Source organism: Muntiacus reevesi, chromosome 7 (genome assembly GCF_963930625.1).
Source record: "Muntiacus reevesi chromosome 7, mMunRee1.1, whole genome shotgun sequence".
NCBI lineage: Eukaryota > Metazoa > Chordata > Mammalia > Artiodactyla > Cervidae > Muntiacus > Muntiacus reevesi.
Window position 1 is genome coordinate 36,659,613 of NC_089255.1, and position 23,695 is coordinate 36,683,307.

A 23,695-nucleotide genomic window follows, 5' to 3' on the forward strand; every position below is an offset into this window, starting at 1 on the left:
AGATGAATATAGAATCTGAGAAGTGCTACCATAACAGATGGAGCAGTTAATTCGGCTTAGACGTCTAAGGAGGAGGCTTAGACATAGAGAAGGAACATGTTAGTAAGAGGGAATTCCTGACTGAGCAAACAAGTAAAGACAAAGGAGAGAGACACTGCACTGTGGGTTTAATGAGAATAACCTGGTAAGACTGGGCAGGCAAATGAGAGCGAAGAGAGAATATCTGGAAATAAAGCTGGGTCCAGGTTGTGAAAGCAGTCATAAGGGGACCCCATTGATAATTAAATGTCTGGAGACATTTAGGTTGTTTAATTTATACATTCTGATTTATTAGATAAGTACTGATAAAATATTTAGAGAAATGTTCAGTAGATCAGTAAGATTAAGCATTAAAGTTTATAAAAAACAAAAATTAATGATGATAAACTGGCATCCCCATACCTCCCCTAGTTGAGAAACAGAGAATGACATGGGAAAAAGAGAACCCCTAGACCAGATTTAAGGTCACAGAGACTTTCCTCATAGAAACACTAGGTTCTTGCGCTCTCTTGACTTAATGGTTAAACTAGGTTTATAAAATAAGAACTAACAATACATGGTAAATAACAGCCCCTTGGCTAAGACAAAACTTCAGAAAATAGTGGAAGCTTTCTAAATGTTCTAAATTTTAGAACATTTATAATGTTCTAAATGTTTCTAAATTTCTAAATGTCATTAGCAGTCTGAAATTATTTACTTTTATACCTTTAGTTTCTCTTAATAAGCATGGTTCCGGTACCACAAAAATATTTATCAGTCACATGAAAGCATTTCAGTACTCCTGCAACCTGAACAAGAAGATGAAATATTTCTGCCTAATCAGTTTACTTTTTTGCTTTTAATTTTTGGCTGCACTGTGTGGCATGTGGGTTCTTAGTTCCCTGATCAGTATCGAACCCGTGCTTCCTGCAGTGGAAGCATGGGGTCTTTAACCAATGGACTCCCAGGAAAGTCCTATTAATTAGTTATTTTCAAAAGGCCATTTACAGGTTAAAGTTCCCCTGTCTTCTCCCTTTAAAGGATTAACCTTTCTTCCAGCCATAGTTATTAAAAATATCTTTATTTAGTATATTCTCTTATTCAGAGAATAAATTTGATAAACATAAGTTGTAAAATATTGTAGCAGTAGTTTTTTTGATAGGTAATTTGATTATTAATAGTTATAAATACAAAAAGATTACCAGAAATAAGACATTGTTCCTAATAAAACTTCAGGAAAAACTTGATTATTAAAACCCTTGTATCTTACAAGTTTTGCATATAGAGTTTTAGCTCTTCTCAATAAGGCACCTGCAATAGTTAAAAAAAAATTGCTACTGCAGCCTTGCGGAACACCTCTTAGTGTTGTGTTGTTTCTCTGGCAAAGTACAGTGTTAATCAAGAGTCATATATTTACATACATCCTAAATTCCAAGAATAAATACTTGGAGGGACTGGAATAAAATCATAAATCCTCAGATTAACCATAGTGGCCTCTCACGAATTACCTGAATTTCATAAAAACATGAAGTGTCAACACAGAGGTGGAATGGCAACTGATTTTATGAAAGCTCACACATTGAAACACATGAAATTTCAAGCTGTTGTGTGGAGCTATTCTGGTACCAGGCAGCATCCCCTCACTGTATACATAGCAACTAGCTACTGTGTTTCTTAAAGCCAAAGTAGTGATGGTTTTGAAAATCAACATTGTCCTTTGCCCTATCCATGACTCAAAATGGAGGACACTTCCTGTCTCTTGGTTCCTTTTAGCTTATTTAAGATGAGCCCTGGAAAGGAAAACGATCACTGCGCGAAATGTGACCTCCTGGAGTATCATCTTCTTACAGCAGATATCCTTGACAACAACAGGAGCCTTTCAGTCAGCCAGATTGCAACAGGTTCCAAGTCAGTATACTCTATAGTTCCCATGCTCCTGGAGGACATCATGCAAATTTCTTCTTGGTGGCTGTGAACCTCTCCATGTACTAAAAATCATGAAAGAATTATGTGTTAGTATGCCTGAGAAGGTAATTAACTTATTGGTTATTTAGAATTTTTTTTAAATGGTTATTTAGGACTTTATGATTCTTTTTCCTTTAGGTTTTTATGGTTCATTTCCTACAAAATCTACTTATTCTAGATGGAGATTTAAAGCACATGGTTTTGTGGAGTTTTTTCCTCCTTATATCCTAGTAGGAAACCTATCAAAAGATAAAGATGCTTTACGATAAGCTGTTTAGAGAAAAAAAAATCATCTTGGCACAATACCATTTGGCTGATTCTCAGAACCCACCTCCATAATGGGAACAAATCCTATTGACATAAACAGGATTATATTGTACATACATCCTGTACATACATGTATCTGTAAACATTCATGTGGGTTACTTCACCTTTCTCTTCTCTGGAACAGGAACTAGAAATGCAGAAGTACAATAATACATACCTTATCATAGCCTTCCAGTTCTCGAAGTTTCTTAATTTCAAAAAGGTTGCCTTCCACAGCAAGCAGACAGATCTGTGAATCACTGAGGATGCTCTGTGGAAGCATACTGAGCTCAAGACAGTTCTCCTCCAGACGAAGAACTTTGAGACGAGGACAAGAAGATATCTTCACTGAGATCTGAGCTATCTGTTGAACAACAGTTTTTTAAAAAGGATAATAAGGAAAAGTACAAGCACTATAGTGATTATTTTTTACTAAATTAAAACAAAAATCTTTACTTGACTATTTGTCCTAGTTCGTTCTTTTACCACCCCCATTTTCTCACTACCCACTCATTCCAGAAGCCTCTTGTGTTACCCAGCTTCTGTTACTACTCCTCCAGTTTTTTGGGGGGAAAACTTTTGAAGGTCACCAGTGGCTTTTTTTGGAGAAGGAAATGGCAACCCACTCCTGTATTCTTGCCTGGAAAATCCCATAGATGGAGAAGCCTGGTGGGCCCCAGTCCATGGGGTCACAAAGAGTCGGACACGACTGAGTGACTAACACAACACACAAGTGGCTTTTTGGAAACAAAACTCTGATAATAAAAGCACTGTTCATTTCATAAAATTTGAGAATCACGAGTTTAAAGAAAACAGCTGCCTGTAATCCATCACTGTAAACATTTTGGTAAATTTACTGACAATCTTTTATATGTATGTAGATGCCAACCAGTTTTCTGCCAAAGTCAAGGATTCATTGACCTCATTCCCTGTTGCATTTGACTGTGCTGTCTATTCTTTCCTTGAAACTCCCTCTTACACATACTAAGTGCTGTGGGGTTTTTTTCCCCCTGTTTTTTGAATTATTCCTGATTTTTGGCTTCCCTTCTTGTCTCTATGGGCATTTTTCAAGCAGCAGTCCCTAAGTACTTAATATTTGATTTTTCTAAACTTTCTCCTAGGAAAGTCTGTTCATTCTTAAAGCTATCCCTTCTGTTAAACTATGTGTCTACATCCATTTCTGCTCACCTCTATTTCCTCTCCTGTCTCTGATTTTCAATAAAATACTTTGGATGCTTCAGCATCGTGCCCATTCCCAAGAGCACCACTCTTCTTTTAGCTCTTGAGTGCAGTACCAAGCAGTTATCTTTGACTTACTCACCTCTTCTGCCCTTTAAATGTGCCAAGTCACCTAGTTATATTTACTCAGTCTAGTAATCATCTCAGACCTTCACTGGGACCTAGTTAAAACTCAAATTCTCAGGCCCTACCTCAGACCTACAAAATCAGAAACAATGAGTATGAGGGCCCCATGATCTCTTAACCAGCTGTCCAGGTTATTCTAATGCACACTAAAACCTGAGAACCACTGATTTAATTGAGCATAGGAATGTAGAGCAGGTGTTCAACTTGCTTAGCCAATTTTTTCCCCAAATATTCAGAATGTTTTCCCCAAAAGCTCAAGAACATAAAAGAATAACTACTTTAAGGAAAAGATAAGACCAGTCCCCTCAAAGACTGAATTTCATCCTAATGTAAGGTCAATACAAGCTAGAATAGTTTGACCAGTAAAACTTAACTGCAATCTTTGGAATGTCCTACATCTCTGTGCTGTCCAATATGGTAACCACTAGCCACATATGGTTACTGAGCTATTGAAATATGGCTAGTGCAGCTGAAGAAATGAATATTTTTTAAGTTTAAATGAATTTTAATGGCCATGTAGCTACTGGCTAGTGTAATGGACTATGCAGATTTAGAAGCACAGTCTAGAAAACTAAAGACGACCTGGTCTCACTATGATTACTATTTCATCATTTGTGCTTTAGATCAGATATTGTTTCTCCAGTCAGATACATGTTAACCAAAGAGCTTCTGAAGTTAAACAACTTTAAAATACTACAATTAAAGCTACCCAACAAAGAAACAAGCGATCTACAGAAATCTATCACTGATGGTTTTTCAGCAAAAGCAGGATACACTTGACATGTCAAAGAAAAGACAAGTGAATGACCCCTGATGTCCAACTCTGAGAACTTACTAGTTTAAGCCTCTTTTCTACTCTATCTTCCTGACATAGTTCCTAGATAGTTCCCTGACATAGTTGCTAGATAATCAGAAGTATTTGAGGATTACCTGAAGAACTCAAGGTTCCTGAGACAGGTTTCAGTTTGGATATTACCTCCCATTATCTATCCCACCCTCCAGAGAACACCTACACAACAAACGCATCCAGTGTCTCAAACAACTTCATGGTATGTTGGGCTCTGACATTAGTCCGGTCCATAGAATATATCTCTCTTTTAGCCTCTGATACCCCTCTCCATGAATATAGTGTAAAGAACAATTGGCTATTCAGGAGACTGCAAACCGACATAACACATTGTAGGAAAAAAAACTGTTAAGCTCTAGACCTGGTTCTGGTTGAGGTTAAGTTCGATGACTTGCAGCTCCCCGACTATGTCAGGTATGCTCCGAATCTGGTTCTTGGAGAGATCCACTACATCCAGGTGCCGCAGGCTACACAGCTGCGGTGGCAGAGCTCTCAGCTGGTTCCCGGAGAGGCTCAGGGTCTTAAGGGCAGATAGTTGCCCAAAAGTAGATGGCAGCTCTCTCAACTGATTGTTGTTTAGGCTTAGTGTCTCCAGCTTCTTCAGATTGCATAACTCGTCAGGAAGAGCAGCTAGCAAAGAAAAATTAAAAAACCTGAATCTGATACAACTGAAAAACACCTTTGATGAAGTTTTTAAAAAAAAAACTATATGGCAGTCTGTTACGCCTCTTGTTAAATATACATAGGCTTTTCACATGTTGCCCCATTTTTAAGTATTGCATCTTTACCAACATAGTCTTCAGCAGGTGAGGGTGCCATCAAAATGCAGGAAAACATTATGTGTATAACAGTCTCCTTTTGTGAAGAAGCCACTGCACAATCCCACAGCAGTTTTGTGGGATTGGAAGGCCCTCTCCTTCCCATACTATCTGCCCTTCCAAATTAGCAGCAAAATTAACTCTGTTTACAGTACACTCCAAAGATAGTCCCTTTCAAGTCCAAATTAACTTCCTATCAATCATTACCCCACCAGAGGAGGTTTATAGATGTAATTACAAGAGACAGAACGCCTCGAGGATTCTGCCGTTCTGCCGCGTCTTGAGTTCCCGGAATCTTGTAAGAAAAAAACAAAAAACAAACAAAAAAACCCACCTTTTTTGATGTTGTTAGGTTCTGATACATTTGCTTGAATACCAGTTTAATAACATTATACTCCAAACTCTATTCCAAGAGAAAAACCACCCTTCTTAAAGCCGATCACTAGCAAAATTCCCAGGAGCAAAAGCCATACTTAATTTGTTATTGTTCAAGGAGAGGCTCTTCAGCAGAGTGAACTTCCCTATGACCACAGGCGGTAGATTCTCAATCTTGTTGTTGGACAAGTCGATGGTCCTGAGATTGCTTGTCAGCTTCTGCAACTCTGAGGGGAACTGAAGGAAGGGGTTCTCAGACCAGAGCATCTCTTACCTAAGAACTTCACCGCCCGCCGGCCCTTACCCTTTACACTCCGGTCGGATCCCTCCCAGTTCTCACCTCGGTCAGCCCACGGTCTTTAAGTTGAAAGACACCAGTTTTCTGCGCGGTTTCCACATGAGCGCGGAGGGCACTGTTTCCCATTCTAGCGCCAAGGCTCAGGTCCCTGCGGGAAGGAAGTGCAGCTGTCACTAGTCGGTTCTAGCCGGCACCCAGTCACCCCGTCGGCCTCCCGGCTGCGTCTCAATCCCCAGCTGTCACCTCCTGCCGATCCCGGGATCTTAGAGGCCAGCTCAAGAGTGGCAAGAAAGAAAGAGAAGAACACCAGGCCCTGCCGATTTTGCAGCTGATTCGAGGCGAGACGCTGCTAGGAGTTGAGGAACGATCAGGGACCCCCCCGAACTCGCCTCCTACAGCTCAGCTCACGGCTGGTTCGGCAGGGGAAGACCCGGGATCCGCGCTCACTGGGATGCGCTGCCCAGGCTTCCGCACGGGCGGAAACGCCCTGTGACGTCATCGAGGCGCGCGGTGCGTTCCACTCACTCTGCGCGCCACCCAGGAAGGTGGTTCCCTGCCATGGCCGCGGCGAACCCCTGGGACCCGGCCACCGCGCTAAACGCTGCTGGGCTACTGCTGGGCCATTTTATTACATCGGAGTTGGTCACTCAGGTGCGTGGGGACGATTGCGTCATTAAGGAGGTGTACCCGGTGGCGACAGAAGCTGGCTGTGAGGTGGTGGTGCTGGCTGCCAGAGTGGGTGTGAGGGTGCCGGCTGGAGGCCGATAGGGCTGCTTGCTGGCAGAAGTGACTGGTCCGCGGTGGGTTATGCACAGGTGGGGCTCTGAGTAGATGATCTTTTAAATGTCTGGCAGGCGAGATATCTCAGGTCAGTTCGTGGGCGATAATAAAAACTAATGTTTCCCCGCCTTTTTTCAATCCAGTGATAACCGCCTCTAGATTGTATGGGTGGCGGGGTTGGGAAATAATGGGTAGACAGTTAAAACGGACGTTCCCTAAACGATGCTCATCGTGTAAAATATTGAAATCTTACGAAGCGCTGGGTCCGGGAGGGCACCAAGGGAAGCAAGCATCTTTACAGTCTAGGGAGTCGGGGGGCTGAGGGGTGGGGAGGGGGTTATTGGCGAGAAAGACCCGAAAGGCCTGGATATGAATGGCAAAACATAACCACAACACTCCCCAGTTCTCCTCTTCCTCACTTCTGTCCTGTGTTTTCTTCCTACCAACTTGTCTAGGGCTCTGGGAGATAGTGAAGGACAGGGAAGTCTGTCATGCTGCAGTCCTTGGGGTCACAGAGTCAGACAGCTTGTTTAGTCCAGTTCTGTAACAGAGTAATTTGATAAATTCATACTATAAGACATTTGAGATTTGTCAGTCTAGAATGTATTGGTAGAAGAGAAACCAAGGGAGTAAGTCTCTGGTGAGTTAGGCTGCTGATTGCTTTGGGGAGGATCATCCTTGTGTCCTTCAGGTAAGGCTAATTAGACATACTTGTTTTTGCCTACAGGTAAGATCTGTCAATCCATAGCTCCTTAAGACCATCTTATAATCTTACTACACAGCTAGATCCAATGAGGAAACTTCTCAGATTTGTAGCATGGTTCTACTTTAAGCAAACTGTACATATGAAAACCTGTTTTTATTATAAGGATTTATCCTTCTTTCAGAATGATGTATTATATGATCCCTTTAAACAGTCTATCCATTAAGTACACATCATCCCATGTGTGTTAAAAATTAAGAGCGATGCTTAAAACTGTGTGATGTGATATGATACAACGCTTTTAGAAAATATAGCTTATTGAAGCTTTGTTCTGTTTTGATCTATCCATTGGAGAATGGTTTAGTGAAAGAAAGGTAAGGTTAATTGTCTATAGGATAATAAGGGATACTGCTTTGGCTTATGCCCTGTTGTTGTTCTTATTCTGTGACCCCAGGGACTGCAGCCTGCCAGTCTTCCCTGTTCTTCACCATCTCCCAGAGTTTGCTCAAATTCATGTCCATTGAATTGGTGATGCTATCTAACCATCTCATCCTCTGCCATCCTCTTCTTCTTCTGCCTTCAGCCTTTCCCAGCATCAGGGTCTTTTCCAGTGAGTCAGCTCTTTGCATCAAGTGGCCAAAGTTGGAGCTTCAGCTCAGCATCAGTCCTTCCAATGAATATTTAGGATTGATTTCCTTTAGGATTGACTGGTTTGATCTCCTTGCAGTCCAAGGGACTCTTAAGAGTCTTCTCCAGCACTGTAATTCAAAAGCATGGATTCTTTGGTGCTCAGCCAACTCTTACATTCATACATGACTACTGGAAAAACCATAACTTTGACTATACGGACCTTTGTTGGCAAAGTGATGGCTCTGCTTTTTCATACTCTGTCTAGGTTTGTCATAGCTTTCCTTCCAAGGAGCATGCATCTTTGAACTTCATGGCTGCAGTCACCGTCCATACTGATTTTGGGACCCAAGAAAATAAAATCTGTCACTGTTTCCAATTTTTCCACATCTATTTGCCATGAAGTGATGGGACTGGATGCCATGATCTTAGTTTTTGAGTGTTGAGTTTTAAGCCAGCTTTTTCAGTGTCCTCTTTCACCCTCATCAAGAGGCTCTTTCGTTCCTCTTCACTTTCTGCCATTAGAGTGGTATCTGCATATCTGAGGTTGTTGATATTTCTTTTAGTGGCTTTGTGAAAGTGTTAATCGCTCAGTCGTGTCCCACTCTTTGCAACACCATGGACTGTAACCCTCGAGGCTCCTCTGTCCATGTAAATCTCCAGGCAAGAACACTGGAGTGGGTAGCCTTTCCCTTCTCCAGGGGATCTTCCTGACCCAGGGATCAAGCCCAGTCTCATGCATTGCATGCAGATTCTTTACTGTCTGAGCCACCACGGAAGTCCTTACATCCTATATATTCTGGCAAACTTGAGTCACAGCGCCTTGATCTGAGCTCCCTCTACTGGCAACACATGAGATAAGGATCCAGACCTAAAAAAACCCCTCAGAATCTTATTTTCTAATATAAAAGAAGAGTACTTCACATACATAAACACATAGTCTATTTTCTGTGTACTGCTCTCTTCCGCACCTTCCTCCCATTTTAGAGCCTCTCTGTTACGCTGACTCCCTTTTAATGTCCCTAGCTAGAATTCAGTATGAAGAAGAAAGGACAGAAAAAAAGAAAGAATGCTCACAGATACAGGCATAAACAGATATGTAGATATAGATACCACAGTGTTATCAGGATTTTTACGTGAATTTCTAGCACATGAATGTCCTGGATTTCAACTTCTTGTACCTAGCAGCAGAGTAAACAGAAATACCCTAAACAGATGCCCAGTGGCGTGTAAAGTTCATATAATATATAACGGTAGTTGTCAATAGTAAAGACTTTCGAATTTTCCAGTCCTTGCTTTTTTTTTTTTTAAGGTGTTCCCTAAGTCACAGTCCTCAAAACAGAATTTCCATTTACTAGAGGAATTTGACTGTTCTTTCTCTCCTCTCTCCTTGTCTTGAAAATTCTTGTTTTCCCTTTGGTTTCTCTTGCATGTTTGTGGATAAGCTCCATTACCCTGTTGTTGAACCCAAGAGTTTACTAGTTTGCAAATGTGCAACCAAGATTAGTGTACAAACATGGAATGATGGAGAGGTACCAGAGAAGGAGGAAGTTACAATGAGAAATAGGAGATGTTTTACTTTAATTTACCTTCTTACCTATAATTTACCTTCTTACCTTTAACTTACCTTCTAAGAGAGAACAGAAAGAGTCAGGCCAATATAATGGAAATGCAAATTGAATGTTTTCTAATTTCAGCCCTGTTACACATTGGCAGTATAAAGTTGAACTAATACTTAACCTCCCCAATCCTCAAATTTGCCATCAGTAAAATATCCTGTGTTGTCTACCTCAGTGAATGGTATAACTATCTGTCCATTCACCTGAAGCAGAATCCTTGGGAGTCATTACTGACTTGACTGTCTTCCTCATTCCCTGTATCAACTAGGACTTAACGGATTCCATCTTCTTAGGAACTAATATTTCTCCCTCCCTTTCCTTTTTAATTGTTACTGACCTAATCCACAGTTTTATCTTCTCACCAGGTATGCTGTGGCAGCCACCTGTCTAAATATCCAACCTTCAGTCTGGCTCCACTAGTTTTTTGTCTGTTTGATGTTATTGGCTCATTACCAGAGTAGGTTGGGGTTTTTTATCTCACGATGTTGTGAAACTCTTTTCAAACTTTTCTTTATTATCCCCAATGGAATCCCCATACTCATTAAGCAGACACTTCCCACTCCTTCCTCCCACCATCTCCATTAATTTTATTTTCCATACTATCTCCATTTACATTCTAAAATAGGTATTATATATGATTGTGTCACTTTTTCATCAGAAAACTTTAAATTGCTCTCATTTTCTGCATTATGATTGCTTATCATAGCTATCAAGATCTGCCATGATTATGTAGAAAACTATGTTTCCAGATTAATCTTCCCCTTCTCACATATATGTTAGTACTAACTGACAGTTACTGAGCATTTATAATGTCTAGAATACCTTTTCCTTACCATCCATCATGAGCTTGTTAAGGGCAGAGAGCTTGTTTCATTCATCTTTGAATCTTCCATTATCTAACTCAGTGTTTATAAATTGATTATCATCATTCAGCCAACTTTTGCTATGAAGGGCCATAGAGTAAGTATTTCAGGCTTTTAGGTCCATAGGGTCAAAACTAGGCTATTTTAGTATGAGAACAACATGAGATAATAAGTAAATGAATGAACAAAGTTGAGTTTCAGTGAAACTTTATTTCTGGACCCTGAAATTTGAATTTCATTTAATTTCCATGTGTCACAAAATATTTTTCTTTTCATTTTTTTTCTCCAACAATTAAGAAACATAAAAACCATTCTTAACCCTTAAGCTACACAAAAACAGGCAATGGGCTATATTTAATTCATAGGCGGTGGCTTTCCAGCCCCTGGCCTATATGGTATCTGAAGTTCTTTCCTGTGCCAACATTCTAGAAAAGAAAAAGAGAATAGAAAAAACTATGGATGAAGCCAAGGGATGAAAAAGATAATGTTCTTATTCTGTGATAACCTGCAATTTAAAAAAGTGATATAACAGACTGAAAGGATATGAAGGAAGTGGGGCAAGGGAGTAGGCTTTTTACAAGAATAATTACGCCTGGACAAAACTGTTCCTTTATCTGAGAGAGGAAGAATATGGAAAGAGACAATGTGAGTGACTTGTAGCCAACAGAGGTCATTTAATGAATCAGATGAATGATTCCATGGCCCAGAGTGTTTGATTTTAGCCCCAGCAAGGCCTAATAGACTAGGTTTGGTCATTTGTGTAGAAGTGGTTCTCTAGCAAACTCAGCCTTAGAATTCTCTGGTAAACTATCAGTAGTGCCAATCTGTTGTGCATGATGCTTTAGGAAATAGTACAAAGTGATTTTGTTTGTTTTTCTTATTTTTTAAATATTTGGGCAAAGGATTTGTGATGGTGGAGGTTTTAAAAACAGGAAATACACATTGCTACTATCCTACTCTGTACTTTATTTTTCAGGGGGAGTGTTGGACATATCCTCATATTTTAGACATGTGGGCATGCTATTCCAGTGCACACAAACTTTTTCTGACATACTACTACTTACTTTGTCTGTTCATTTACTAATAGGAGATGTTAAATATATCTAAGAAACCAACTTCTTGCTTTGTGAACTTCTCCAGACTACAGCAGATCACAGATATTCAAGCTGAAATCTACCAGGTAAATTTTGTTGGAGTTTCTACTATCCACTTCTGCTGAAGGAAAGCATCTTAATTAGTTCCAACAACTTTCTTGCATGTAGAATGGTGTCTAGGACATAGCTGTGTAGGCTTTTCTTAGCAGTAGTTAATAATAGTAGTAATCATAGTAGTAATGAGTAGTAGCAATAGCAGCAACAGAGCTTAAACACCAAAATGAAAAGCTTCCATAACAAATCGTCTTCCTGCTCCCTTTAAATATTCCTGAGTTAAAGACTGTCCTTTTTTTTGAATCAAAGTTTTAAGCTTTTACTTCAGGTGAGCTAAGTGGTATTTTTGTTTCTAATGTAGAAAAACCTGGAAATTGAACTCCTAAGCCTAGAAAAAGATGCAGCAGATGTTGTCCATCCTTCCTTTTTGGGTAAGTGATTTAGTTAAATGAGCAATCATTAGAATGTCAACTTTTTCTTAAGATTACTTTAAATAAGCACTAGGGTACAAGGTTATGAAAATTTTTCCAGGTATTATGCCAAAGCTAACAAAGTCTGCTTTTTGGTGTGCTCAAATAGAAGTCCTGTGGGCTTAGCTATTGCAAATAGCATAAAAAGTGGCCGAGGTAGGAGCTCCTCAGAGTCAGTAGAGCTTAAAAGACAAAGGCTGAAGAATCTTACAGATGAAAGGATCCTAAAGAGACATGATAGCTAAAGCAAAGGGTAGCCATGGATTGAATATTTGATTAGAAAAAAATTTTTTGGTATAAATGACATTATTATTATGATATTTGGTGATGTTTAAATATAGGCTGCATTAAATATTGGTAGTATTGTACCAATGTTAAATTATCTGAATTTGATAGTAGTGATTTGATTCTCTTATATAACTACACTTGTTGTTACATTGGAGAATGTTCCGATTTGGTAAAATACATGCTAAAGTTTTAGAAGTAAAAGGTCACGACATCTGCAACTTACTCTCAAATTGGTTATGAAAAATATATGTATGTGAGTATAAAGAAAGAGGAGTAAAAATGTAGCTAAATGTTGGTTGGTGAATCTAGGTGAAATGTATATGGGAGTTCAGTCAGTGAACTTTTCTTGAAACTCTTCTGTAAGTTTGAAATTTTTTTTAAATAATAATTCAAGAGTCAGTTGATAGCCATTAACTGAATTCGGGGGAAAATACTGAAATAAAAGTAGCTGAGAGGACACATGGTTGCTTTTTAGTGTTCATATAGAATATTAGAGGCAAAGACTTTATGAGAAAAATATGGCTCTGGCTATAAAAAGTAGGAGTAGATTTGGAAAACACTAAGAATTTAGCACTAGATTGGGTAATCAGTAGGAAAAGTAAGAGAAAATATTAATAGGTGAAAATGAAACTGGTATTGGGTATTAATGATAGCAAAGGGGAGATATTTAGGAGAGAAATGGTGGGGTTGATTTTTGATGTTGATAGTGATTTCAAAACTTGTCCTGTTAACTATAAATTCTGATTCTGGTTTGTGTAGCTCAGAAGTGTCATAGTCTGCAAAGCATGAATAATCATTTGGAAGCAGTGCTAAAAGAAAAGCGGTTCCTCAGGCAGAGACTGTTGAAACCCATGTGCCAAGGAAACTTGCCTATTGAAGCTGTTTATCACAGGTTAGACTACAAAGTAGACATTAACAGTTACATGTTTCCTGAGGGTAGTTTTGTTTAGACTAGTAGTTATTTCATAGCATAATTCATTGAATAGTATATGAGTGATTGTATCTATTAACATTATTATTAATGCTGATACATTAAACCAGAAAGAAAACCCTTTACTTTTAAAGAATTATAGCAATGGTGAAGAGAAAGGCATTTCTTTTGCCCAGTGTCTTGGAAATTATAATGAAAGAAATTAGATTCATAACATACTAAGGTGGATAAAATCATTTTTATTGTGTATAGACAGTTTTCTGTGATGTAAATTTATTATTATGTTAATATTTCTATATAAAAATTCTATTGGAGTTTAAGCAGGGACAGATGAACACAGGGTCAACTAAAAGGAGGAAAATTACAATTCTGATCTCACCTGTGCTGACTGTATGCCTCAAAGCCTTGGGCAAATGACTTAAATTTTTACCTTAGTTTCCCATTCCATGGAAAGGGCATGCTCTCTTTTTCTCAAAGGAGTATGGGAAGTATCAAATTGAAGGTATAGGTTATTATTAATAATAAATAATAATAAAATTAAAAAGCAGGCATCTGGGGATCTGATTGCTTTCTCCAACCAGTGTCTTACTAACTGACCCTGAGCCGATCAATATTTCTTTTTTTAAAAAAAAATTTTATTTATTTATTTGGCTATGAGAGGTCTTAGTTACAGCATACAGGATCTTTAATGGTGGCATGCACAATCTAGTTCTCTGACCAGGGATGGAACCCAGGCCCCCTGCATTGGGGAGTGCAGAGTCTTAACTGCTGGACCACCAGGGAAGTCCCAGTATTTCCTCTTAAGTGTCAAATCTTTTACTTTACAGTCAAATAATAGATATACAAATCCCATGCTTGGGAATATATTAAGTATAGTAAAATATCATTAATGTATATACTATACATTATAAATATCAGAAGAACTAAGTAATAATTTGAAGACATTTTGCAAATATAAAGGTTCAAAGTAGTTTCTTGTGTAGGCTATTTCAGTGAAGCACATTTATCCTTGTTGTCTTCACCCTTCACCAAGAATAAGTAGATTGAAATGGAATGAGGTTTTACCTAGAGAAATTCTTTTACTTACGCAAGAAAATTATTCACATTCATGTTTGTCTAACATTAGGTAACATTAGACACGATTAGTGTTGTCTCTCTCTGTTTTTCTGTTTGGATGACAAGCTAATTCCTGTTTAAAATGAAAAAGAAGGACCTTTTTTATCACTGATATTTCCATGAATGCAGAAAGGTTATTAATGACTCATTGGGTAGATTGTAATTCTCTTATTTCATTTTTTTTTTTTTTTTAATATTTATTCATTTATTTGGCTGCACCAGGTCTTGGTTGCAGCATGTGGGATCTAGTTCCCTGACCAGGGATCGAACCTGGGCCCCCTGCATTGGGAGCTCAGAGTCTTAACCACTGGGCCAGCAGGGAAGTCCCTCTCTTATTTCATATTAAAAGTTCTAATTAAAGGGAAAAAAGAAAACACAAAATATCTGAAGTGGGAAAAAAAATAGTTGACTTTTTTTTTCTCCCTCCTTCAGATACATAGTGCATTTGCTGGAATTGGCAGTGACTTTCATTGAGAGATTAGAGGATCATCTTGAAACAATTAGAAATATCCCTTATTTAGATGCAGATCTAAAGAAAATGGTGAGTATTACCAATAGCATTTAGGTACTTCATCATCTCCTTTCACCTTACTTATAACTATCATTGGTTATTTTATATTAGAATCTCAAATGTGTGCTCTCCCTGTTTAACTTTTTGATGGCTAATATTATCAGTGGATTATTTTTTTAATCAGGATGCCTTTTTTAAAATTTATAAGTCATTTTACATTGTTTTATCCTGATGTTTAATAAATGTGTTATCTTCATTGTGCAAGGAACTATGCTATATGTTCATGAGAGAGAAACAGATATGACCAATCCCTTCCCTCAGATTCTCAAGGTTTGGTGAGAGAAAGTATAATATACTTTCTACTTTATAGTATTATTTGCACAGTGAGTACAGCAGAGAATGATAAAGAAGATGCTATCTATTAAGCACAGAAAAGGGGGTGATTACTTTCACTTTAAGAAGATTGGGAATAGAATAGGAAGTAGGAATACTTAAGTAAAGTTTTAAATAGGAGTTAGAAGCAAGCTGCATCTTGAAGAATCAGTGAAAAAGAGTAGCTCAGCCAAAAGCAGTTTGAGGCAAGACATGAAAATTAGAGAGCATAGGTAGTTTGAGAGAAGAATGGTAATGCAGTTGATTTTTAAGGGTATTGATAGGGAGATTGGCTCCAGGTTAGTTCATGGAATATTTTGAAAATCAAACTAAGAAGTTTAGACTTTGAGTATTGGGGAACTGTTGGATGTTTTTTTTCATTTGTTTTTAGAGATGTGCACAGAGGGTTGGTTTACTTAATCAGAACTGTAGTTTAATCATGGAGAAAATAACTGGGGAGAGTGGACTGAGCCTTGTCACTCCCAAGTATGGGCACAGCATCAGCATCACCTGGAACCTTGTTAGAAATGCAGAACTCCTTCATCTTAGACCTTCAGAATCTGAATCTGCAGTTTAACAAGTTCCTCAGGGGATTTCTGTACACATTAAAATTTGATGAGCTGTGGGTTAGAGGACCAGGCAGAGGAACCAAAGGCAGAGAAACTTGGAGAATAAATACAGTTGTTCAGATAAAAGATTTAAAGCATCTGAATAAAAAGGATTGTGTTGATTATTTTAGATTCTGGAGGTCAAGTTTCTATCATGTGGCTACTATTTGGACAAGCAACACATCCAAGGAATGAAGTTTCTAGCCTTGGGGACTTGAGGATGAGTAGTGTCAAGAGATTAAAGAAACCAATAAGTTTGTTTTCTGACATGTCTTATACAGAGAGTAAATGTTTAGTCATGGTTTGTTGAACTGTAGTTAAATTGAGTTTGAGATACTGAGTATGCATCTAAATGGAGATTTCCAGAAAACTGAAATGTAGGACTGAACTTTAGGAAGATTAGTTTGATAGTATAGACTGAGTGTCATTTGCATGAAGGTGATCAGTGAAGACAAAGGAGAGTTGAGCTCACGAAGAGAAAGAATGTGTAGGAGAGCACATTAAGGAGCCTTTGTATTAAGAGGCTGGAAAAGATCAGTTTTAAACTTTGGGTGTCATAATTATTATGATACAGTAATGATGTATTAATGATAGACATGATTTCTCTCCTATTTTCCCCTTCTTTCATATGTTACAGAGCACAGCTTTAGCAAAGATGGATATTTTGGTGACTGAGACAGAAGAACTGGCAGAGAATATACTCAAGTGGCGGGAACAACAAAAGGAAGTTTCCTCTCTTATCCCCAAAATATTAGCTGAAAAAAATTCTCTTCATAAACATGGTGTTATAGTGCCTCCTTTACCTCTTACTTCTAAAGTTAATGTTCAAACTATTAATGCCAAGTAATTATCAACTGTTTATTTTTATTTAATTATATGTAATTGTGTGAAGCCCATTTTAGTCAATTATAACACAGGTATTTATAGATTTTGCCACTAACCTTACTGAAAGAGCCCTCTTTATATTGAAATACTGAGATTCCAAGTTCATTAAGACAAAACTGCATTTTCTTTTGTTTTCCATGTGTTTTTATTCCACTTTTCAGTAAAACTCAAATGTAACTATGGCATTTTATTAACATGAGTGCATTAACCATATCTTAGACAGCAGCCTTTATTATGTTTTTAAAAAATGCATGTTTTTGAATTAGAAGAGTCTAGAATCTGAAAGTATGTTGATTATTCCCGTGGGATTGTCACTAAGTGTGCAAAAGAATAACAGCAGACCAGACTTCGATCCTTTGAAAGGCCTGCTTGTAAAGTTGGACCTTGGCTGGCATCTGGAAACTTAGATTTCAAGAGGGTTCCCTCCACTCTCGTCAGGTAGAGTTGCTTGCTGTGACTAAGGTGTTTGTCCAGTGTGGTTTGTGCTAGCACATGCTTTCTTCCTGGGAATCTAGAATTTGGATATATGCTATGCAGGATGTACCTATGTGAATAGCTCACAATAACAACCCTGGCACAGCTTGTTTCTTTGTTTTGCCTTGTTTTGGCCCTGCCATGTGGCTTGTGGGATCTCAGTTCCCCAACCAGGTATTGTACCTGGGCTGTTGGTAGTGAAAACATGGAGTCCTAACCACTGAACTGCCAGGGAATTCCCTGACGCTGCATCTTTTGTTTTTGTTTGTTTGCTTTTGGCATTGCATCTTTAATGAGGTGTTATGGTAGACAACATTTCACACATGTCACAATTCAGTTGCTGGAGGAATTAAGCACATCCTATGGGACTCTATTGGCAATGGTCTCTGGAAGTTTGTGCCTGGTTTCCCCCCGGACTTTGCACTGTACATCTTTTGCTTTGCTCTTCTGCTTCGAACGCTTTTGCTGGAGTAAATCGTAGCCATTAGTTCAGTGATGTGCTGAGTCCTATGAGTCCTCCAAGCATCTCATCAAACCAGGGTTGCAGGGCAAGGGGTTTTGGGGACCCAACACATGAAGCAGTTCCAGAGGATGTGCACTAGCAGCCTTAGAAACAGGCTAAAAAGCAAAGTAGAGCACAGAAAAGAAAAAGGCACATTATGGTAAAACTTTGAGAGGTTTTACCTCACAAATTGCTCAGATATTTTACATATCAGTTTATTATGCATATAAGAGACTGGTTATACGAAGTCTTAGGATGTATTTATTTGTATCAGGAGTAAAACTACTCTTGGCTTATTTTCAAGCTTAGGGTTCTCTTTTGCTTTAAATGTATGCTTCAGTATTTTTATACTGAACAATATTTTATACTGTTGCATTCTCTATCACCAGAGATCACTCATCCTTGTATTCAGCACACTCTTAAAGACAAGAAGACCTCAACATGGTGGATGAGTTAAGTAGCTGTCCATAAGGAAACAGGATCATTACCCAAAACTATCCTGCTAAAACAACATGGTTTGAAGCCTGTTTTGCTGACCTTTGCACATGGGGTATTGAAGAGTTGTCATAATTTCTTGAATATTGCTGAACATTGCCTAGACACTTTGAGCAAAACTTTTAGTTGTATTTCATTAGAAATCTGTTCAAGCCCATTCTTTGTTTCAAACATCTTACTAAGCATTTTCTTCGTGTAGTTTCATATATGTATATATGAGTATATATATTTTTTAATGTCACAGTTATTAATATATGTGGTTGTTTTAAGTATCTTTTTTGCCTTTTTTTGTCTTTTATGTCTTTTTCAAGATAAAAAAATAAACCTTTAGTTTCTAACTAAAATTTTGTGGTCCTTGTCTGAATTCTGTATTGAAAGGACAGATTCTTTATTTAGCATACACAGTTAGAGTATAAGGATACAGTTTATCTGATTCACAAAAGCTTGAGATAAGTTAAGACTGAGGTCTACTACAAAGGGAAAAACTAATTTAGTACTGTGCTGAAGTCAGTAAGTGTGGCTCAGTTGTTCTTTTCCCCCAGCTTCTAGACATATAGATAACCATCAATGTTTAGTCACTAAGTTGGGTCTGACTCTTAGAGCCCTATGGACTGTAGCCCACCAGGCTCCTCTGTCCATGGGATTCTCCAGGCAAGAATACTGGAGTGGGTTGCCATTTCCTTCTCCAGGGGATTTTCCCAACCCATGGCTCTTGTGTCTCCTGAATTGGCAGATAGATTCTTTACCACTGGGTCACCAGGGAAGCCCCACGCGCGAGTTTTCGGTTGCTTCAGTCGTGTCTGACTCTGTGGCCCTGTGAACTGTAACCCACCAGGCTCCTCAGTCCATGGGATTCTCCAGACAAGAGTACTGGAGTGGGTGGCCCTATCCTCCAGGGGATCTTCCCGACCCGGGGATTGAAATCGAGTCTCCTGTGTCTCCTGCACTGCAGGCGGATTCTTTACCGTTAAGCCACTGGGGAAGCCCAAGGGAAGCCCCAGATACTATCAATAAAACCAACCAAACAAAAATAGTTCTGAGTGTTTTTCTACTTACAGTGGGTGTGTGAGAGTTGTGAATTCACTTCTAACACAAGAATGATGCTACTTTATGAAGACCATTCTGAAGAAATTGAGTTGCTGCCTGATTTTTCCAGCATTTTTTCTTATTTTACCCCTTGCTCTGATTTGTGATTCTGCCGACCTGACCCCTGTTATCTTCTCAATGTTCCATATAGTTAGGAAAATAGTCTGAGGAACAGGAAAACCCAAAGGGTTTCCTGACAGGCAAAATATAGAGTTGAGATATTAATAAAATTATCAATGTATTATGGAATTTCCTGAGGTAATCGCTGTAAAATATGAGTTTATACGAGATTTATTCTGCAATTTTGGGAATCTACTCAAGTAATTAAGTTTATCTTAGAAATTAGTATAAGTCAAGATAAGCAGATCACGTTCTAGAGTTCTTTTTATTTTGCCTTTTTTTTTTCCTTTCTCACCATTTCCAAGTTATATTTTCTCTTCTTTCGGAAAAACCACATAAGTGTTTGTAGGAAAAGATTTACATTAGGATGTGGTAAGAGCAGGAGTCCCATTAGCAATTTATGAACTTTTCCTAGGAGACTATAGACCTCCAAGGTTGCACTACCCAAATTTAGGGTACCAAAACAGGAGTCAAATATCTTACTTGAGACTTTGAATCACTTTAATGTAGAAGTCTAGTAAAAGGGAAAAGTCATTCATTTCCTGAAGGCTGTGGTGAGATTACATTTTCAAGAAGACCCTACTCAGACTCAATATGCTTTCTTGTCAAAAATTAATTTACCTCAAGATGGCAACATATACTTATTTTTGATCAGTAGATACTAATAAAATTTTCTGTAACTTACATTTTCTTTTCTGAGTCTTACCTTTTGTGGGGCATAAAAATTTACCCTGGTCAATGAAGATTTACTTGAAAAACTTTGCTGGATGGAAGGCTTTCTGCAGAAAACCTGATGATAGGTGGGAATCACTGAATAGTGTATCAGTAATCTGAGCTGCCTTTTCTCTCCAAGCTCATTTTATATTCTTTCCATCTCCAACCCCAAATTCGGAGATTTAGAGACAGAGCTGTCTTTAGCTACTACATTATGGAGAGTAATAGCAAAGGCAAATTAGATCTGGTTTTGAATCCAAGTCCCACCATTTACTAGCTGTATATTCTTTCTAACTTACTTAGTCTCACTTTCCTCATCTCTGAAATGAGATGATAACTACCTACCTACTTCATGGGTTCTTGGGAAGAGTAAATGAGATAATGCATAAAAACCAATCAGTCACTAGTACATAATAATTGAAAGTCATTGCTATTATTAGATATAACCAAAACAAAGGTGATTTTGATAACTCCCTTTTTAAGCTATTCCTTTTATTCCTTCAGGCAGTATGTTCCAAAAATATGAACTGGATATGATGGAACTTAGTTAAGGAAACCATTCTGGATCCCCTGAAACTTTACCTTATAAATCACAGTGAGGTCACTTTAAGGAGTCCAGAGGGAAAAATCTAGCTTGGTTAAATCTCAAAACAGTGTAACTTCATTTCTAACAAAGGAAATTCAGATTAAAACTTCTTAAGGTGCTTTTTTCTCACCTATCTAGTTGGCATAAATTCAAAAGTTTGTCGAAATACTTTGCTGATGAGGCTGTGGAAAAACAGGAATGCTCAGTATTGCTGATGGAAATGCAAAAATCAATCATACAGTCCCTACGGAGGAGAAAAAGTGTTATTCGCTGTCGTGTCCAACTCTTTGCAACCCCATGGACTGTAGCCTGCCAGGTTCCTCTGTCCATGGAATTCTCTAGGCAAGAATACTGTAGTGGGTTGCCATGCCCTTCTCTGAGGGATCTTCCTGACCCAGGGGTTAAATGTGGGCCTCCTGCATCGTAGGCAGATTCTTTACCTTCTGAGCCAGGGAAGTCCTACAGAAGAAAACGGGAATATTTAGGTTATGTGTATAAGCATTTCCTTTTGGACTCAGTAGTTCTACTTTCAGGAACCTGATGCAAAGACATGCTGGCAAAAATAAGAAAAGATGTATGTATATGGCTACTTACACCAGGAATATTTCTAATACCAAAAGACTGGAAACAATAAGATTTGCTATTAGTAAGGGAATGATGATGATAATATAAACTATGGACACCCACATAGAGCACCATGTGGATGTAGAAAGGAATGAGGTATATCTCTATATACTGACAGGAAGTGGTCCACAGGATACACTGTAAAGTATAAAACAAAGTCAGAGTCAGGAATCCCCCAGAGGCCCAGTGGTTAAGACTCAGTGCATTCACCGTTGTGGCCTGGGTTCAGTCCCTGTTCGGGGAACTAAGATTCCACAAGCTATGCAGAGCAGCCGAAAAGCCAAAACAAATAAACAAAACCAAAGTCAGAATAGTATGCATGCTACTGCTTATGTAAGAAAGGGGGAAGGATAAAAAATATATTGTATATATAGTATGTATAGTATACATATAAATTAAAAAGCATGGAAATGAAAATTTTTTCCTACTCCTTCAGGTGCAAAAGTAGGTTATTTGAGATATTCCTTATTTCTTTAAGTAGGCATTTTTTGCTATGAACTTCCCTCTTACAGCTGTTTTATTGTATTTCATAAGTTTTTTAATGTTTATTATGTTTGTTATGTTTGTCTTAAATTTGTTACATTTTTTTCTTTGGTTTCTTTTCTGACCCATTTGTTATTCAGTAGCATGTTGTTTAATCACATATTTGTGAATTTTCCAGTTTTCTTCTTATAACTGCTTTTTAGTTTCAAACCATTGTGGTCAGAAAAGATGTCTGACATGGTTTCAATCCTCTTAAATTTATCCTATTTCATGGCCTTACGTAAACTAATATAATATGTCAATTATATGTTAAAAATTTATTAAATTATTACAATTTAAATTTTTTATTTTATTTTATTTATTTATTTTTTTAATGTGACTCAGTTATCTTTTTTGTCTTATTTTCTACACAGAAAAATCAGGGGAAAGCGCCAATGCAGTCCCCCACTACCACAAATTATGCAGTCGAGTTTCCCACATTTGGGGAAATCACAGGGGTCAGCACATCCGGAGTGCAATGGATAAACCTCGCCCTGGGAAAACCACCTTCATGATCATGGTATCTCCCCTGCCAGAGATATAAAAGGAAGCAGAAATCCTTGAAGAAAAGGCCTATATCACACTTGGAACATGTTCAAGATGCACCTGAAACTTCCTGTCATGTCAGAAATAAAGGAAGCTAGCAGAGGCTACTGGAGAAGGCAATGGCACCCCACTCCAGTACTCTTGCCTGGAAAATCCCATGGACAGAGGAGTCTGGTAGGCTACAGTCCATGGGGTTGCTAAGAGTCAGACAGGACTGAGCAACCTAACTTTCACTTTTCACTTTCATGCATTGGAGAAGGAAATGGCAACCCACTCCAGTGTTCTTGCCTGGAGAATCCCAGGGATGGGGGAGCCTTGTGGGCTGCCGTCTCTGGGGTCGCACAGAGCCGGACACGACTGAAGTGACTTAGCAGCAGCAGCAGCAGCAAAGGCTATTGGAGCTGAGTCAAAAGTCAATGAGCCTCTTCAATAAACGGTGCTGGGAAAACTGGACAGTTACACGTGAAAGAATGAAATTAGAACACTTCCTAACACCATACACGAAGATAAACTCAAAATAGATTAAAAACCTAAATGTAAGACCGGAAACTATAAAACTCTTAAAGGAAAACAGAGGCAGAACACTCAATGACATAAATTAAAGCAAGATCCTCTATGACTCACCTCCTAGAGTAATGGAAATAAAAACAAAAGTAAACAAGTGGGACCTGATTAAACTTAAAAGCTTTTGCACAGCAAAGGAAACTGTAAGCAAGGTGAAAAGACAATCCTCAGAATGAGACAAAATAACAACAAATGAAACAATTGACAAAGGATTAATTTCCAAAATATACAAGCAGCTCAAAGAACTCAATGCCAGAAAAACAAACAAACCAATCAAAAGTGGGGAAAAGACCTAAACAGACATTTCTCCAAAGAAGACATACATATGGTTAACAAACACATGAAAAGATGCTCAACATTGCTCATTATTAGAGAAATGCAAATCAAAACTCCAATGAGATATCACCTCACACCAGTCAGAATGGGCATCATCAAAATGTCTACCAACAATAAATGCTGGTGTGGAGAAAAGGGAATGCTCTTATACTGCTGGTGGGAATGTAAATTGATACAGCCACTATGGAAGATGGTATGGAGATTCCTTAAAAA

The 23,695-nt window shown here is 38.3% G+C and overlaps 2 protein-coding genes and 1 non-coding gene across 6 annotated transcripts; 1 reads left to right on the forward strand and 2 right to left on the reverse strand.

Moving 5' to 3' along the window:
* Positions 1-1,083: 1,083 nt before the first annotated feature.
* On the reverse strand, positions 1,084-6,500 carry LRRC57 (leucine rich repeat containing 57). Of its 2 annotated transcripts, none has more exons than XM_065941336.1 (6): positions 6,382-6,500; positions 6,035-6,140; positions 5,793-5,931; positions 4,863-5,131; positions 2,468-2,653; positions 1,084-2,006 (listed from the first exon to the last, which is right to left on the reverse strand). In XM_065941336.1, the coding sequence occupies exons 1-6, from the start codon at positions 6,489-6,491 to the stop codon at positions 1,965-1,967; spliced, it is 852 nt and encodes a 283-aa protein (XP_065797408.1). In that variant the 5' UTR covers positions 6,492-6,500; the 3' UTR covers positions 1,084-1,964. The 2 variants fall into 2 exon arrangements, with proteins under 2 accessions (XP_065797408.1, XP_065797409.1); XM_065941337.1 differs by having other exon boundaries at positions 6,236-6,465.
* A 4-nt stretch (positions 6,501-6,504) lies between these two features.
* Positions 6,505-18,728, forward strand: HAUS2 (HAUS augmin like complex subunit 2). Of its 3 annotated transcripts, none has more exons than XR_010663965.1 (7): positions 6,505-6,643; positions 11,672-11,764; positions 12,094-12,163; positions 13,250-13,382; positions 14,970-15,078; positions 16,666-17,351; positions 18,279-18,728. XR_010663965.1 is itself a non-coding variant. In XM_065941338.1 (7 exons), the coding sequence occupies exons 1-7, from the start codon at positions 6,551-6,553 to the stop codon at positions 18,344-18,346; spliced, it is 711 nt and encodes a 236-aa protein (XP_065797410.1). In that variant the 5' UTR covers positions 6,505-6,550; the 3' UTR covers positions 18,347-18,728. The 3 variants fall into 3 exon arrangements, 2 of the variants coding, with proteins under 2 accessions (XP_065797410.1, XP_065797411.1); XM_065941338.1 differs by having other exon boundaries at positions 16,666-16,810; XM_065941339.1 differs by having other exon boundaries at positions 16,666-18,728.
* A 3,688-nt stretch (positions 18,729-22,416) lies between these two features.
* LOC136172805 (U1 spliceosomal RNA) lies at positions 22,417-22,580 on the reverse strand. The gene has a single exon (XR_010664139.1). It is a non-coding gene; the product is annotated as a U1 spliceosomal RNA (small nuclear RNA).
* Positions 22,581-23,695: the final 1,115 nt, after the last annotated feature.